Source organism: Ambystoma mexicanum, chromosome 13 (assembly GCF_040938575.1).
Source record: "Ambystoma mexicanum isolate Mex_15411 chromosome 13, UKY_AmexF1_1, whole genome shotgun sequence".
NCBI classification, from domain to species: Eukaryota; Metazoa; Chordata; class Amphibia; order Caudata; family Ambystomatidae; genus Ambystoma; species Ambystoma mexicanum.
Window position 1 is genome coordinate 481,965,751 of NC_090938.1, and position 14,893 is coordinate 481,980,643.

The window sequence follows — 14,893 nt, forward strand, 5'->3', positions numbered from 1 at the left end:
GGGCGAACCCGTAATTGAGGCAGCGGACCTAGGATTAGGTGACCACTGCAGCGACTCTAGCCGGCTTAGCCTCCCAGCTCCCCAAGGACAGAGTGACTCATGCCTCCTCCGGAGAAGTGTGGCAGCAGACCGAACTTTGCCGAGCCCTGGCGGCGAGCGTGAATTCCTCTCACTGTGCCCTGTGTCTCTCCCTGTCACCATGCCTCCTGTCTCGCCCTCTCGCTGTGCCACTCGCAATGCCTCCCGTCTCTCCTTCTGGTCATGCCTCCCCTCTATCTCTTTGGCAATGCTACATGGATCTCCCTCTGGCCATGCCTCCTGTCTCTCCCTCTTGCCATGCCTCACGCCTCACCCTCTCACCGTGCCTCATGTCTCTCCCTCGTGCTGGGCCTCGTGTCACTCACTCTTGCCATGCCTCCTGTCTCACCCTCACCATGTCTCTTGTCCCTCCCTTTCAACTTGCCTCCTGCCTGTCCCTCTTGTCATGCCTCCTGTCTCTCCCTCTCGCCATGCCTCATGGCTCTCCCTCTCGTCATGCCTCCTGTCCCTCCCTGTCACCATGCCTTCTGTCTCTTTCTCTCGCCATACCTCCTGTCTATCTCCCTCTCATCATGCCTCCTGTTCTGGTGTCTTCCTCTCGCCATGCCTCCTATCTCTCCCTCCTGCCATGCCTCCTATCTCTCCCTCTCTCATTGCCTCATGTCTCTCCCTCTTGCCATGCCGCCTGTCTCTCACTCTTGCTGGGACTCCTGTCTCTCCTTGAACTCTCCTTGAACTCTCCTGCCTTTTCATGGATTATTTTCAAAATGTCTGCATCTTAAGTGCAGTACTATACACGCTCATTAGCTAAAGATTGCAGTACTACTGGGGCTACTAGCCACTGTCAATGACCCTATATATGAGGGGTCTGCATCTTGTGCCTGTGCAGATGTTTTGGACTACATCTCCCAAGATCCCTCACCCATGCTGACTAGTACTCGTGGAAGCTGTAGTTCAAAACATCTAGCGGGCCAAAGGTTCAAAAGCCCTGCTATATAAGCATTTTCTGAACGTTTGCGAGTCTCTCTATGGGAGGACTCACAAATAAACTGCTCTATGAGGTATGGTGCCCACTCAAGATCCATGATACCACTTCTAGCTCTTAAGGAAAAGGTCATAGTACTATTGGAGAGCGTAATCTCTGTCAATAACCCAATAAATTAATATCACAGAGTAATCACTTGCCATATCAATCGTCCAATGACAATCCCTTGTATTCCATATATAAACAGCATGATACATTAATTGAGGCCCAGGCAGGGAAATGAGGGCAGGGGGCATCTTCTGTCAGACATGCAAGGACACATGTGTGCCACATGATAGGTGAAAACAAACTATTTATATTAAGCCTTTTGACCATGGTCCTCACTTTTCCAAATGGCGGTGTGCTTTGTTAGTCCCTTTTTTATGTCAGTTACTAGGGCATGCTTACATTACACAACATTTGTAATGCGCACTATGGACCCACAGGCATAAAGGCGTGGACAGGTTGCACTGAAGACACAGGTTGCACTGAAGACACACATAGAACATAAAGTTGAGGCAGGCTTCTAAACCAGGTGTGCCAGAGCCCTAGCTAAAGAAGATGCTTAGCGATGGATAGCCTACCCATCCCTTCTCAAGTGAACATTAGCGTCTTCAAATCTTTCTTAAATGCCTGTAGGAAACTTTGACTACGCATATGATCTGGCAGCTGGTTCCAAAGTTTAGGCGCTGTCAAAAAGAAAGCCCATTCTCGGCTTTTGATGTTTTACATCTTGGTTGAACAAGGTCATTTTGCGTGCCGGACCTCAATGCTCTTGTATTAACAGTAGCCTTGATGTATATCTGCAGATATGGTGGCATCAGTTGTAATCTACATTTAAAGGTGTTGACGAGGACCCTAAATTTGACCCCAGCTACGATAGGTAACCAATGAAGAGTGCGCCTGGTCTCTGATACATGGTCTCGCCTGGAAAGCCCTAGAGCAACTCTGACCACCCAGTGCTGTACTACCTGGAACGTGTGCACGTCATGCATGCTGATGCCCAACAGCATGCTACAACAGTAGTCTATCTTGGCCCCTATTATCACCCGAGCGATGGTTTCGGCCCTTGCATGAGTGATGAGGGGTCTAAGGTGCGATAGCAACTTGACGTAGTAAACCGCTGCTGAAACAACCACGGTGATATGCGCTCTCATAGATAGTGTCTGGTCGAGGGTAACTCACAAGATTTTAGTTTTGGACAGGAGAGATATAATATCATCTCCTAATTTCAACACACTATAAGACTGATTCAATTTACGCAGAGAGTGTGGGATACCAACAATCAAAAGTTCAGTCTTGCTCCTCTTGAGGGCTAGGTAGTTATCCAACATCCATCTATTACGTTGAGGATTCTGTTTATTTCCTGTTTGTCCTGCTCATGAAGACCAGTTAGAGGGACTACACGTTGTGTGTCATCTGCATAATTTGAAAACATGACCCCCTCCTCCTCTAGCATAAAGAAGAAAGGAGCCATGAAGAGATTATACAGACAAGAAGATGTACTGGCCCCCTGAGGGCCAATACTTGTGTGTGCATTCTTTGTCATAGGTAAAGGAGAAGTCCCTTCAGGAGTATGACTGGGGTGCACATCTGGATTGTGGCTAAGCAATGATAATTAATGATAGTTAATGTTTTGTTTGTTTCAGGAAATCGAATCCCAAAGGGTGGAATTAATATTGTAAGATGGTGCAGTTACTGAGACCATTACGTCACTCTGAAGCATCCTTATGAAAGCATTTTTTCCCACATTCTAACTTTGGCGTTATTGGTAAAAATAGGTATTTCCTTGAATTACTCCATGCTGCAAATACCACCTGATAATGGGATGAAAAATTGCCAAACAAATCTGCTATTTTTTTGCTCCACCCAATAAGGCAAAGTTACAATTGGAAAATCCCCTCGACTTTACAAAAAAATCCTGTGTGTTGCCATGCACACAAGAGAAATAGAATGCCACAGCGGGCATAGAGAGTGCAAACAGGGGGGTATGTCACACCCTTTCTAATGTTATTCTCTCATGAACTGTACCCCAGATTGAGTAATGGGTGTCAGGTCTTTCCATCAAATCAATTACCATCGAATTACTATCCATCGTAATGTATCCATCTAAATGCTTTTCCATCGAAAAGCATATTCATTGAATACATTTCGATGGATTTTAGGATTAGGGTTAGGGTTCCATCGAACCTCTCCATATTTTCGATGGAAAGGTTTCGACTGCTATGCACTTTTAATTGAAAAAATGTAATTTCGATGAATCTTTTTTCATTGGTTTTATTTCGATGGATTTTCTTTTGGATGGTCAATTTTCGATGGAAAGACCATAAACTGGTTAAGGACCTCAAAAACAGACCCCTTGTCAGGTATAGCAGGTGGCCAGTGGTTGTGCACAAGGTTGGGGGATGTTTTACTAAAGTAAAGTGATGTATAATATTTTTCTTAACTAAACTCAACCAGGAGTCCCTAGCTAAAATGGCTGAACAGTGAGAGAACCTGTTTGGTTGGAGAGAACAAAGACTATGTTCAAGGAACGCCCAAATAACTCTTTCATCCGAGTTTTGCCCTAGGCAGGTTGTGTTTACTTTGGTTCCTCAAGGTAGGCCCACAATCCTAGAGAATCCGGGGAAACTCTTTAAGAATCAAACTCTGAAGAAAAAACTGTAGCATATAAGTACTTTCAGTCAACCAAGAAGAGGTCAGGTGGGAGCGGAGCAGTCTAGTGAGAGAAACTGTAATCAATGATATTGACCTAAGTCATTTAGCGATTTAAGTAGAAGCTGCATGTCAATTTCAAGTGTAAATATTGCTGAGACTTTTTTTGAAAACTGCAAATAGTTCAAATGTTGTGTAAGGTATAATGGGTCTCATTCTAAGTTTGCCGGTCCAGAAATAATGGTGCCGCCAAATTTACTGGCACCGTTGTTTCCAGACCAGCAAACTACGGGTTTGCCTGCTGGAGCTGCCATGCCTGACAGGTCTGACCCTGCCGGGCACAGCGGCCACGGTAGGCAGAAACATCACGGAAGCTAACGGTGCCGGTGCTTCCGTGGTCCCCATTCCCATAGAGTCTGATAGCACGCTATGGGAATGGGGACTTACAATTTGCTGGCGCCTGACTTTCTGGCCCGCCGGGGTTGTACTCTCCCAGTGGCACCGGCAAGTCAGGTGCCGGTAAATAATTACGGGTCCGGCGGCAACCTGCTGGCCGGTAGCACAAGCATGGTTACCGCCGGTCCCTTAATGAGGCCCAATGTGCATCATAAACACAATAAATACATATCTACCTGTGCAGAAAAGAAAGATCAATCTACAGAAGTTAAGGAAATTTCAAAGGAAAAGTTATTTGAAAAAGAAGAGACAGAAAAAGCGTTGTACAGTAATTGTTAAGGGACTAGTGTTCTTTTCAAGAGGGGATGAAGCCGACTTCCAGCTTAGATTTAGTTAGGGGTAGTTAGTGTTAGGAATTCAAAGCAGTACTCACAAATTGTGTAAGGAACAGATCTCTATCTGAAAAGACAGAGCTAAAATGTAAGCAAAGAGTCCACCTGCCAGCATTTAGCGGAGGTAAAACAGGTAAAAAGAGGTCTACTAGAGGGAAGATAAATACAGCTCACTAAAGGGACACTATATTAGGGTGAACTAATAGTGTTAATTGTTCACCCCTGCCGCAGATCTCCAGAGAACCGATAAGAAGATGACCTGTTGTTTGTTGTTTTCTCCACTTCCTTTTTCCTACCCCAGGGTTATTAACTCAGCTGTGTATTAGAGTTGAGTTGTAACCACTTGGAAAGGGTCTGTGGGACTCAGCGGCCCCTGCAGATTTGACGCGGCGGACATGACACCCCTGTACTGTGTAATACCTTCATGAACTGGCCCCCAGACTGTGTAATGCACTCATAATCAGGCAACCTAAATCAAGTAATGTCCTCATGATCTTGTCGCGTGAACTTTGCAATGCCCTCGTGATCCATTCAGACCTACTTCATGCACTCACAAACCAGCCCCAGACTTTGTAATTAAGTCCTTATCTGGCAACCTAAACTAAGGAATTCCCCCATCATCTGCCCCTGGGACTTTGTAATACCCTCATGATAGCTTTAATGTGCTCATGATAAAGTCAACTGCACTCTTGTAGGCCCACATAAGTTATGCCCACCCAATGCAGACCATTCTGTGCAATTAATGTCCTTGCCATGCTGCCACTTGGATTTCCTTCTATACTCTATAGCCTCCACCCGGGATGACTTCCTGTGTAATGACAAGAAATCCAGACTGCCCCAGCCCAAGACTCAGACTTGTGTGTGTGTCCTCTGCATCCTCCTTGTCCATATCCTGCCCACTTACCGGAAGTCCTTGCGGTTGTAGAAATCCCACGCAGAGGCATGGCACACCACCTCTCGATCCTTGGGCTTCTCAATCATGGATTTGGCCCAGAATTCTGGTGGCATCGGGATGAGTCCAAGTGACTTGAAGAAACTGTCTGACTCTTCAAACATCCTCAATGGTGTCCATTTCTATGGGGAACAATACAATACATTGAACCCACCGCTGATGTACAAGATTTCCCCCCTCAAAACCTGTGTAATGCTTCCAAATTCTTTACAATTTCAGAATGTTTGGTTTGATCCCTATATCAATCCTTTCGTGTACGATGCAATGAATTCTGAGCAGAAGAAAATCCAATCATAACGCAGCACTGCTATTCTGCCACCTCCACAGCATCCCTTGTCATTTTTAGGAACCACCTCTAAACGGGGCGGTCAGAAGTGATACCTGAATGCAATCACCTGATCTGCTTAGGCACTGGCCAACCTCTAACGAACAAACACTCCCCACAGATACATTCTAGGATCAGTACATTATGGCAATGAGGTAGTGCTGCTCCCCTTCTATAAGATCTCTGTCTTGACCAATGGAAGTCGCAGACAGATAAGTAGGTATCCCTACAAAATATCCCCACCAAAAATATCACCGTACGTATGGCAGTTTGTCTCGCCGTAGGCAATATTTTTTGGGGGGATAATTTGTGGGAGCAGGGGTGGCGGGGGTGTCCCCTGCATATTTTAAAATAATGTGGGGGTTGCAGGGGTGTCCCCCGCAGGGTCCATGGGTCAATATTGGTGCACAAATATGGCAATATTCTTGTATTGTGATATTTTTGCGTGGATATTAACACATGGAACCGATAAGTCTGAGATGGATACTGGTGGCGAAGACTCAGAAAGCACTGCCCAAGAAGAAAACAAGACTCGCCCAAGCCTGGACCTCTCACCTTCTCGATCATTGCCGGCGTGGCATCCACCTTAGCAGCGTTGGGGTACGGTACCACCAGGTCGTAGATGTTGTTCCAAGACTGAGCCCACATGTTGCCTGAGAGCCAAGAAGACAGGGAAGGCAGGAGCATGAGTTAAGATGCACAGGGAATCTGTGACATGGCAGGTGGGGTCACTCACAGGGAATCTGTGACATGGCAAGTGGGGTCATTCACAGGGAATCTGTGGCATGGCAGGTGGGGTCATTCACAGGGAATCTGTGACATGGCAGATGGGGTCATTCAGAAGCAATACATCACAATGGTGCACTCGAAAGTGTCCAACCTTGTCTGGGATTACTGAACACGAATTGTGTATTTGCCTATTATGGTCACATTTAAAGGGACACGTTGTGTACATTTTGGTATTATTCTGCCATTGAGAGCCTCATTGTGTCCACATTTCATGGGAGACGCCTTCTGGCAATTCCGTTTTCTGAACAACAGCACTTTGCATGCTGGGAAGTATAGACCCATCTTAATAAAGCGAAAAAAAAACATTTCCCAGAATGCAAGTTGCTCTGCTGGTTTGCCACAGTGGGCCAAACATGTCAAACACGAGGCAACTTAGCAACCATAATCACACACATGCCATACGCGGAACCTGAGTTCATGGGCGGGAAACCGGAGGTCACTGAAGCAGGGCATGGGAAGGATGAGGCCATTTAGGGGGGACATGTGGCACCTGGTAACTCAGAAAAGGACGCAGGTGTGAGGCTGATGTCACTAAATTGGATACTGTCGAGCACTGGTGGCTCTCAGCAATTGGAAAAGGTGCAGCCGCAAGGTGGGGTCTGTAATTAGAGGCGTGTCATGCAACCCTTTGTGGCGGGCTTGCGGATGAGGTATGCCACACACATGATTTTAAAGGATTATTTCCAATAGAGTTTCAAAAACACGTTTTGGACATGCGCTTGAAAACAGTAGCAGTTTCTAAATGTGTTTGGGTACTTTCAAACAGTGATTTCAATGTGTGTGTGTTTGTGTGCACAAGAATGTTTGAAACAGTGTATGAATGTAAGTCTGTGCATGCCTGTTTGCACATGTGTGTTGATGGGTGAAGCACTAGCACCAAGAATAGGATTTACACACACCTTTTTTGCCCCTTCGTTAAATGTAACTTTTCAATGTGGTGAGCCAGTGTCTTTCTTCGAAGGTCCAGCCAGTCCACACCAGTAAGGCAGGCATTGGGGGCTCTGACATGCGACCGAGAGGGGTGAGAAGGGGGGGGTCTAAAAAAATAATGGCATCTACGCATTGTCCAGGTTTTGGGGTAAAGATGCTATTGGGCATTTAAGGGAAGTAAATAGATCAAAATAAATAAGTAGTGATTTGGCAATTTGGTGCACACGTCTCCACGTGGTGCCACTAATATCTGCTCGTCTCCAGTATCCATTCCCGCCCCAATGACTGGCAAAAGGAAGGAGCGTGTCACAAAGCTACACTGACCATGCTTGGGTTGAATGCCTGTAATGACAAACTACAATGTCAAAGCAAGTCACGAGCTGACCAGGGAGGCTGACGGGCCCTATACGCCCCTTTAAGAAGACCCTCACATCAAGGCAATACCTAAAGACTTAATGTTCCTAGTTCACGGTACATGTCCATCTGCATTGTACCATAACCCCAGATAAGTTTGAATGGTGCTTCAGTTGCGTGTGTTTGACGTGTCAGAGGGTCATCAAAAGGGAGGGTTCAAGCAATTTACTACAAATTTTAGACCCTGAATTTGTGACTGGCATAGCTAGCATAACCCAAAAAAAACCACTTTAACCTAAAATTGTATAGCATAGTATAACAAGGCATGAAAGCGTTAAAAAAAACTGATTTGCATGGATGTAAACAAATGCAATCTCCTTTGATGTTTCCAAACTCAAGGTGATTCTCCTGTGTTATTGGCTGGTCTGCTAAGCAAAGTTTGGCACAATAACCGCCTCCTTCCACCCTGACCGACAACATCTCGACGCACAACTCAAATCCCGAAACACCGGATAACACAACGGAATGTACACCACTCCAAGACACGTTTCCAACTAACACCCTAACCCACCACAGATCCACCAACACACCTCTCCACACGCTGCTTAGACACCCCTCTGCCAGGACCACAAATAACCACAACAGGTTTTACACAACCTGGGCACACATGAACGGCTGCTCCAAACAATTTGCAAAGAAATCTAACACACGCCACACAGCGTGTTTACTGGTTCTACAGAAATTCCCAGGGAGGTGGATGTTGTCGTTTGCCTTGTCACACGCGCGGCTTCGTTAGAGCAATGCTTAGTTAGGCCAAGTCTGCCCCCTAGTGGCTAACAGTCATTCGATCAGCACGAGGACAGACATCAAATAAACAAGGACATTCCCACCACAGAAACCAGGACTATTTCAGCGGTTTCCTGTTCATGGCACAGGGTCTTTCAAGCAGTACCTTTTTGAAGAGCTGTGTTCACCAGAGCCAGCCTTAGGGCAGGGCGGGCCGGGCGACCGTGGTGCCATGCCACCCCAGGGCGCCATTAGCCCCCCAGCATGCCAGCTCGGGCACTCTTTCAAGGACCCTCCCGAGCTGGTTTAGTGGGAGAAGACGCGGCAGGCACCCTTATGTTATCAAATGCGCATGCGACGGCGGGGCGAATTTAATAACAATAGGGTGCTCATAGTACCCTATTCACAGGAGAATTACCTCCCTGCTCCGATGCAGGAGCCAGGAGGTTTTCATTGGAATAGGACGCTCATGTGTTATGTGCGTCCCATTCCAGTGATTAACCCCCTGCGAGACGCCAGAGCATGGAAGGACAAAACAAATGTAGCGCTCCTGCCTCCCTCCCCCCTTCGCATCTCCCCCGGTTGACCAGGGCGCAGGGGAAGGTGAGGGGCGGTGCCAATTCACCCAGGGTGCTACTGGCTCTAAGGCTGGCCCTGGTCCTCACTTTAATTTATGCAACTGTGTCTTGTTTTATACATGAAACTTTAACGGAAGAAAAATAACCAATACGGCCCACCCAAGTTGTGGCATATCCCCCCTACCCTGGTTACGTTAGGCATCACCGGGCATGTCATTACAGCCAAGCAGTTACAGAAATGACTGTCCCTTCGGGTTCCCTGGTGGATCGCAGGTGAGACATGCGGGAACGCCACTACAAAGACAACAGATACGACACTACGTCTAAAACGTCATCCCTACACTAGGCCCCTACTCCTGGGGCTGCCAGGAGTTATCTATCCTGTGAAGTCCTGCTGTGGCGTAACATACCGCATGTGCAAACCTATATGGGCCTGTTTCTCAAAAAGTTGCACTTGCGCAAAGGCCAAGGCGCCCATGAGCATCTCGGGTTTGCCCCTTAAGCCTAAAACTGGAGCAAATCCAGGGACTCTCTAACCATCTTTGAGGAAGTCATGTGCAAATGTGATTCACAAAGAATTGCTCACAGACATCACATACACGCTCAAAGCATCTCCAAATGTCTTCTGGTTTCAGGCTTTGCAAAACAAGTATCCGGAAGCAGGGGCAAATCTGAGATGCACTGGGCGGCTCTCCTGAAGCAGGTGCAAATTTGAGATGCACTGGGCGGCTCTCCTGAAGTAGGTGCAAATCTGAGATGCACTGGGCGGCTCTCCTGAAGTAGGTGCAAATCTGAGATGCACTGGGCGGCTCTCCTGAAGTAGGTGCAAATCTGAGATGCTCGAGGCACTCTCCTGAAGCAGGTGCAAATCTGAGATGCACTGGGCGGCTCTCCTGAAGTAGGTGCATATCTGAGATGCACTGGGCGGCTCTCCTGAAGTAGGTGCAAATCTGAGATGCTCGAGGCACTCTCCTGAAGCAGGTGCAAATCTGAGATGCACTGGGCGGCTCTCCTGAAGTAGGTGCAAATCTGAGATGCACTGGGCGGCTCTCCTGAAGTAGGTGCAAATCTGAGATGCTCGAGGCACTCTCCTGAAGCAGGTGCAAATCTGAGATGCACTGGGCGGCTCTCCTGAAGTAGGTGCATATCTGAGATGCACTGGGCGGCTCTCCTGAAGTAGGTGCAAATCTGAGATGCTCGAGGCACTCTCCTGAAGCAGGTGCAAATCTGAGATGCACTGGGCGGCTCTCCTGAAGTAGGTGCAAATCTGAGATGCACTGGGCGGCTCTCCTGAAGCAGGGGCATATCTGAGATGCACTGGGCGGCTCTCCTGAAGTAGGTGCAAATCTGAGATGCTCGAGGCACTCTCCTGAAGCAGGTGCAAATCTGAGATGCACTGGGCGGCTCTCCTGAAGTAGGTGCAAATCTGAGATGCACTGGGCGGCTCTCCTGAAGCAGGTGCATATCTGAGATGCACTGGGCGGCTCTCCTGAAGCAGGTGCAAATCTGAGATGCTCGAGGCACTCTCCTGAAGCAGGTGCAAATCTGAGATGCACTGGGCGGCTCTCCTGAAGTAGGTGCAAATCTGAGATGCACTGGGCGGCTCTCCTGAAGCAGGTGCAAATCTGAGATGCACTGGGCGGCTCTCCTGAAGTAGGTGCAAATCTGAGATGCACTGGGCGGCTCTCCGGAAGCAGGGGCAAATCTGAGATGCACTGGGCGGCTCTCCTGAAGTAGGTGCAAATCTGAGATGCTCGAGGCACTCTCCTGAAGCAGGTGCAAATCTGAGATGCACTGGGCGGCTCTCCTGAAGTAGGTGCATATCTGAGATGCACTGGGCGGCTCTCCTGAAGTAGGTGCAAATCTGAGATGCACTGGGCGGCTCTCCTGAAGTAGGTGCAAATCTGAGATGCTTGAGGCACTCTCCTGAAGCAGGTGCAAATCTGAAATGCACTGGGCGGCTCTCCTGAAGTAGGTGCAAATCTGAGATGCACTGGGCGGCTCTCCTGAAGTAGGTGCAAATCTGAGATGCACTGGGCGGCTCTCCTGAAGTAGGTGCAAATCTGAGATGCTCGAGGCACTCTCCTGAAGCAGGTGCAAATCTGAGATGCACTGGGCGGCTCTCCTGAAGTAGGTGCATATCTGAGATGCACTGGGCGGCTCTCCTGAAGTAGGTGCAAATCTGAGATGCTCGAGGCACTCTCCTGAAGCAGGTGCAAATCTGAGATGCACTGGGCGGCTCTCCTGAAGTAGGTGCAAATCTGAGATGCACTGGGCGGCTCTCCTGAAGCAGGGGCATATCTGAGATGCACTGGGCGGCTCTCCTGAAGTAGGTGCAAGTCTGAGATGCTCGAGGCACTCTCCTGAAGCAGGTGCAAATCTGAGATGCACTGGGCGGCTCTCCTGAAGTAGGTGCAAATCTGAGATGCACTGGGCGGCTCTCCTGAAGCAGGTGCATATCTGAGATGCACTGGGCGGCTCTCCTGAAGCAGGTGCAAATCTGAGATGCTCGAGGCACTCTCCTGAAGCAGGTGCAAATCTGAGATGCACTGGGCGGCTCAGTGCAAATCTGAGATGCACTGGGCGGCTCTCCTGAAGCAGGTGCAAATCTGAGATGCACTGGGCGGCTCTCCTGAAGTAGGTGCAAATCTGAGATGCACTGGGCGGCTCTCCGGAAGCAGGGGCAAATCTGAGATGCACTGGGCGGCTCTCCTGAAGTAGGTGCAAATCTGAGATGCTCGAGGCACTCTCCTGAAGCAGGTGCAAATCTGAGATGCACTGGGCGGCTCTCCTGAAGTAGGTGCAAATCTGAGATGCACTGGGCGGCTCTCCTGAAGTAGGTGCATATCTGAGATGCACTGGGCGGCTCTCCTGAAGTAGGTGCAAATCTGAGATGCACTGGGCGGCTCTCCTGAAGTAGGTGCAAATCTGAGATGCTCGAGGCACTCTCCTGAAGCAGGTGCAAATCTGAAATGCACTGGGCGGCTCTCCTGAAGTAGGTGCAAATCTGAGATGCACTGGGCGGCTCTCCTGAAGTAGGTGCAAATCTGAGATGCACTGGGCGGCTCTCCTGAAGTAGGTGCAAATCTGAGATGCTCGAGGCACTCTCCTGAAGCAGGTGCAAATCTGAGATGCTCGAGGCACTCTCCTGAAGCAGGTGCAAATCTGAGATGCACTGGGCGGCTCTCCTGAAGTAGGTGCAAATCTGAGATGCTCGAGGCACTCTCCTGAAGCAGGTGCAAATCTGAGATGCACTGGGCGGCCCTCCTGAAGTAAGTGCAAATCTGAGATGCTCGAGGCACTCTCCTGAAGCAGGTGCAAATCTGAGATGCACTGGGCGGCTCTCCGGAAGCAGGGGCAAATCTGAGATGCACTGGGCGGCTCTCCTGAAGTAGGTGCAAATCTGAGATGCACTGGGCGGCTCTCCTGAAGTAGGTGCAAATCTGAGATGCACTGGGCGGCCCTCCTGAAGTAGGTGCAAATCTGAGATGCTCGAGGCACTCTCCTGAAGCAGGTGCAAATCTGAGATGCACTGGGCAGCCCTCCTGAAGTAGGTGCAAATCTGAGATGCTCGAGGCACTCTCCTGAAGCAGGTGCAAATCTGAGATGCACTGGGCGGCTGTCCGGAAGCTGGGGCAAATCTGAGATGCACTGGGCGGCTCTCCTGAAGTAGGTGCAAATCTGAGATGCACTGGGCGGCTCTCCTGAAGTAGGTGCAAATCTGAGATGCACTGGGCGGCTCTCCTGAAGTAGGTGCAAATCTGAGATGCTCGAGGCACTCTCCTGAAGCAGGTGCAAATCTGAGATGCACTGGGCGGCTCTCCTGAAGTAGGTGCAAATCTGAGATGCACTGGGCGGCTCTCCTGAAGCAGGGGCATATCTGAGATGCACTGGGCGGCTCTCCTGAAGTAGGTGCAAGTCTGAGATGCTCGAGGCACTCTCCTGAAGCAGGTGCAAATCTGAGATGCACTGGGCGGCTCTCCTGAAGTAGGTGCAAATCTGAGATGCACTGGGCGGCTCTCCTGAAGCAGGTGCATATCTGAGATGCACTGGGCGGCTCTCCTGAAGCAGGTGCAAATCTGAGATGCTCGAGGCACTCTCCTGAAGCAGGTGCAAATCTGAGATGCACTGGGCGGCTCAGTGCAAATCTGAGATGCACTGGGCGGCTCTCCTGAAGCAGGTGCAAATCTGAGATGCACTGGGCGGCTCTCCTGAAGTAGGTGCAAATCTGAGATGCACTGGGCGGCTCTCCGGAAGCAGGGGCAAATCTGAGATGCACTGGGCGGCTCTCCTGAAGTAGGTGCAAATCTGAGATGCTCGAGGCACTCTCCTGAAGCAGGTGCAAATCTGAGATGCACTGGGCGGCTCTCCTGAAGTAGGTGCAAATCTGAGATGCACTGGGCGGCTCTCCTGAAGTAGGTGCATATCTGAGATGCACTGGGCGGCTCTCCTGAAGTAGGTGCAAATCTGAGATGCACTGGGCGGCTCTCCTGAAGTAGGTGCAAATCTGAGATGCTCGAGGCACTCTCCTGAAGCAGGTGCAAATCTGAAATGCACTGGGCGGCTCTCCTGAAGTAGGTGCAAATCTGAGATGCACTGGGCGGCTCTCCTGAAGTAGGTGCAAATCTGAGATGCACTGGGCGGCTCTCCTGAAGTAGGTGCAAATCTGAGATGCTCGAGGCACTCTCCTGAAGCAGGTGCAAATCTGAGATGCTCGAGGCACTCTCCTGAAGCAGGTGCAAATCTGAGATGCACTGGGCGGCTCTCCTGAAGTAGGTGCAAATCTGAGATGCTCGAGGCACTCTCCTGAAGCAGGTGCAAATCTGAGATGCACTGGGCGGCCCTCCTGAAGTAAGTGCAAATCTGAGATGCTCGAGGCACTCTCCTGAAGCAGGTGCAAATCTGAGATGCACTGGGCGGCTCTCCGGAAGCAGGGGCAAATCTGAGATGCACTGGGCGGCTCTCCTGAAGTAGGTGCAAATCTGAGATGCACTGGGCGGCTCTCCTGAAGTAGGTGCAAATCTGAGATGCACTGGGCGGCCCTCCTGAAGTAGGTGCAAATCTGAGATGCTCGAGGCACTCTCCTGAAGCAGGTGCAAATCTGAGATGCACTGGGCAGCCCTCCTGAAGTAGGTGCAAATCTGAGATGCTCGAGGCACTCTCCTGAAGCAGGTGCAAATCTGAGATGCACTGGGCGGCTGTCCGGAAGCTGGGGCAAATCTGAGATGCACTGGGCGGCTCTCCTGAAGTAGGTGCAAATCTGAGATGCACTGGGCGGCTCTCCTGAAGTAGGTGCAAATCTGAGATGCACTGGGCGGCTCTCCTGAAGTAGGTGCAAATCTGAGATGCTCGAGGCACTCTCCTGAAGCAGGTGCAAATCTGAGATGCACTGGGCGGCTCTCCTGAAGTAGGTGCAAATCTGAGATGCACTGGGCGGCTCTCCTGAAGTAGGTGCAAATCTGAGATGCTCGAGGCACTCTCCAAAAGCAGGTGCAAATCTGAGATACTCGAGGCACTCTCCTGAAGTAGGTGCAAATCTGAGATGCTCGAGGCACTCTCCTGAAGCAGGTGAAAATCTGAGATGCTCGAGGCACTCTCCAAAAGCAGGTGCAAATCTGAGATGCTCGAGGCACTCTCCTGAAGTAGGTGCAAATCTGAGATGCTCGAGGCACT

The 14,893-nt window shown here is 49.6% G+C and overlaps 1 protein-coding gene across 1 annotated transcript in view; it reads right to left on the reverse strand.

Annotated features, from left to right (window-relative positions):
* Positions 1-14,893, reverse strand: part of ACE (angiotensin I converting enzyme) — a 342,068-nt gene that overhangs the window by 42,689 nt on the left and 284,486 nt on the right. Inside the window, 2 exon segments of the mRNA XM_069634130.1 lie at positions 5,411-5,580; positions 6,339-6,436. Coding sequence (XP_069490231.1) covers positions 5,411-5,580; positions 6,339-6,436 — 268 coding nt within the window.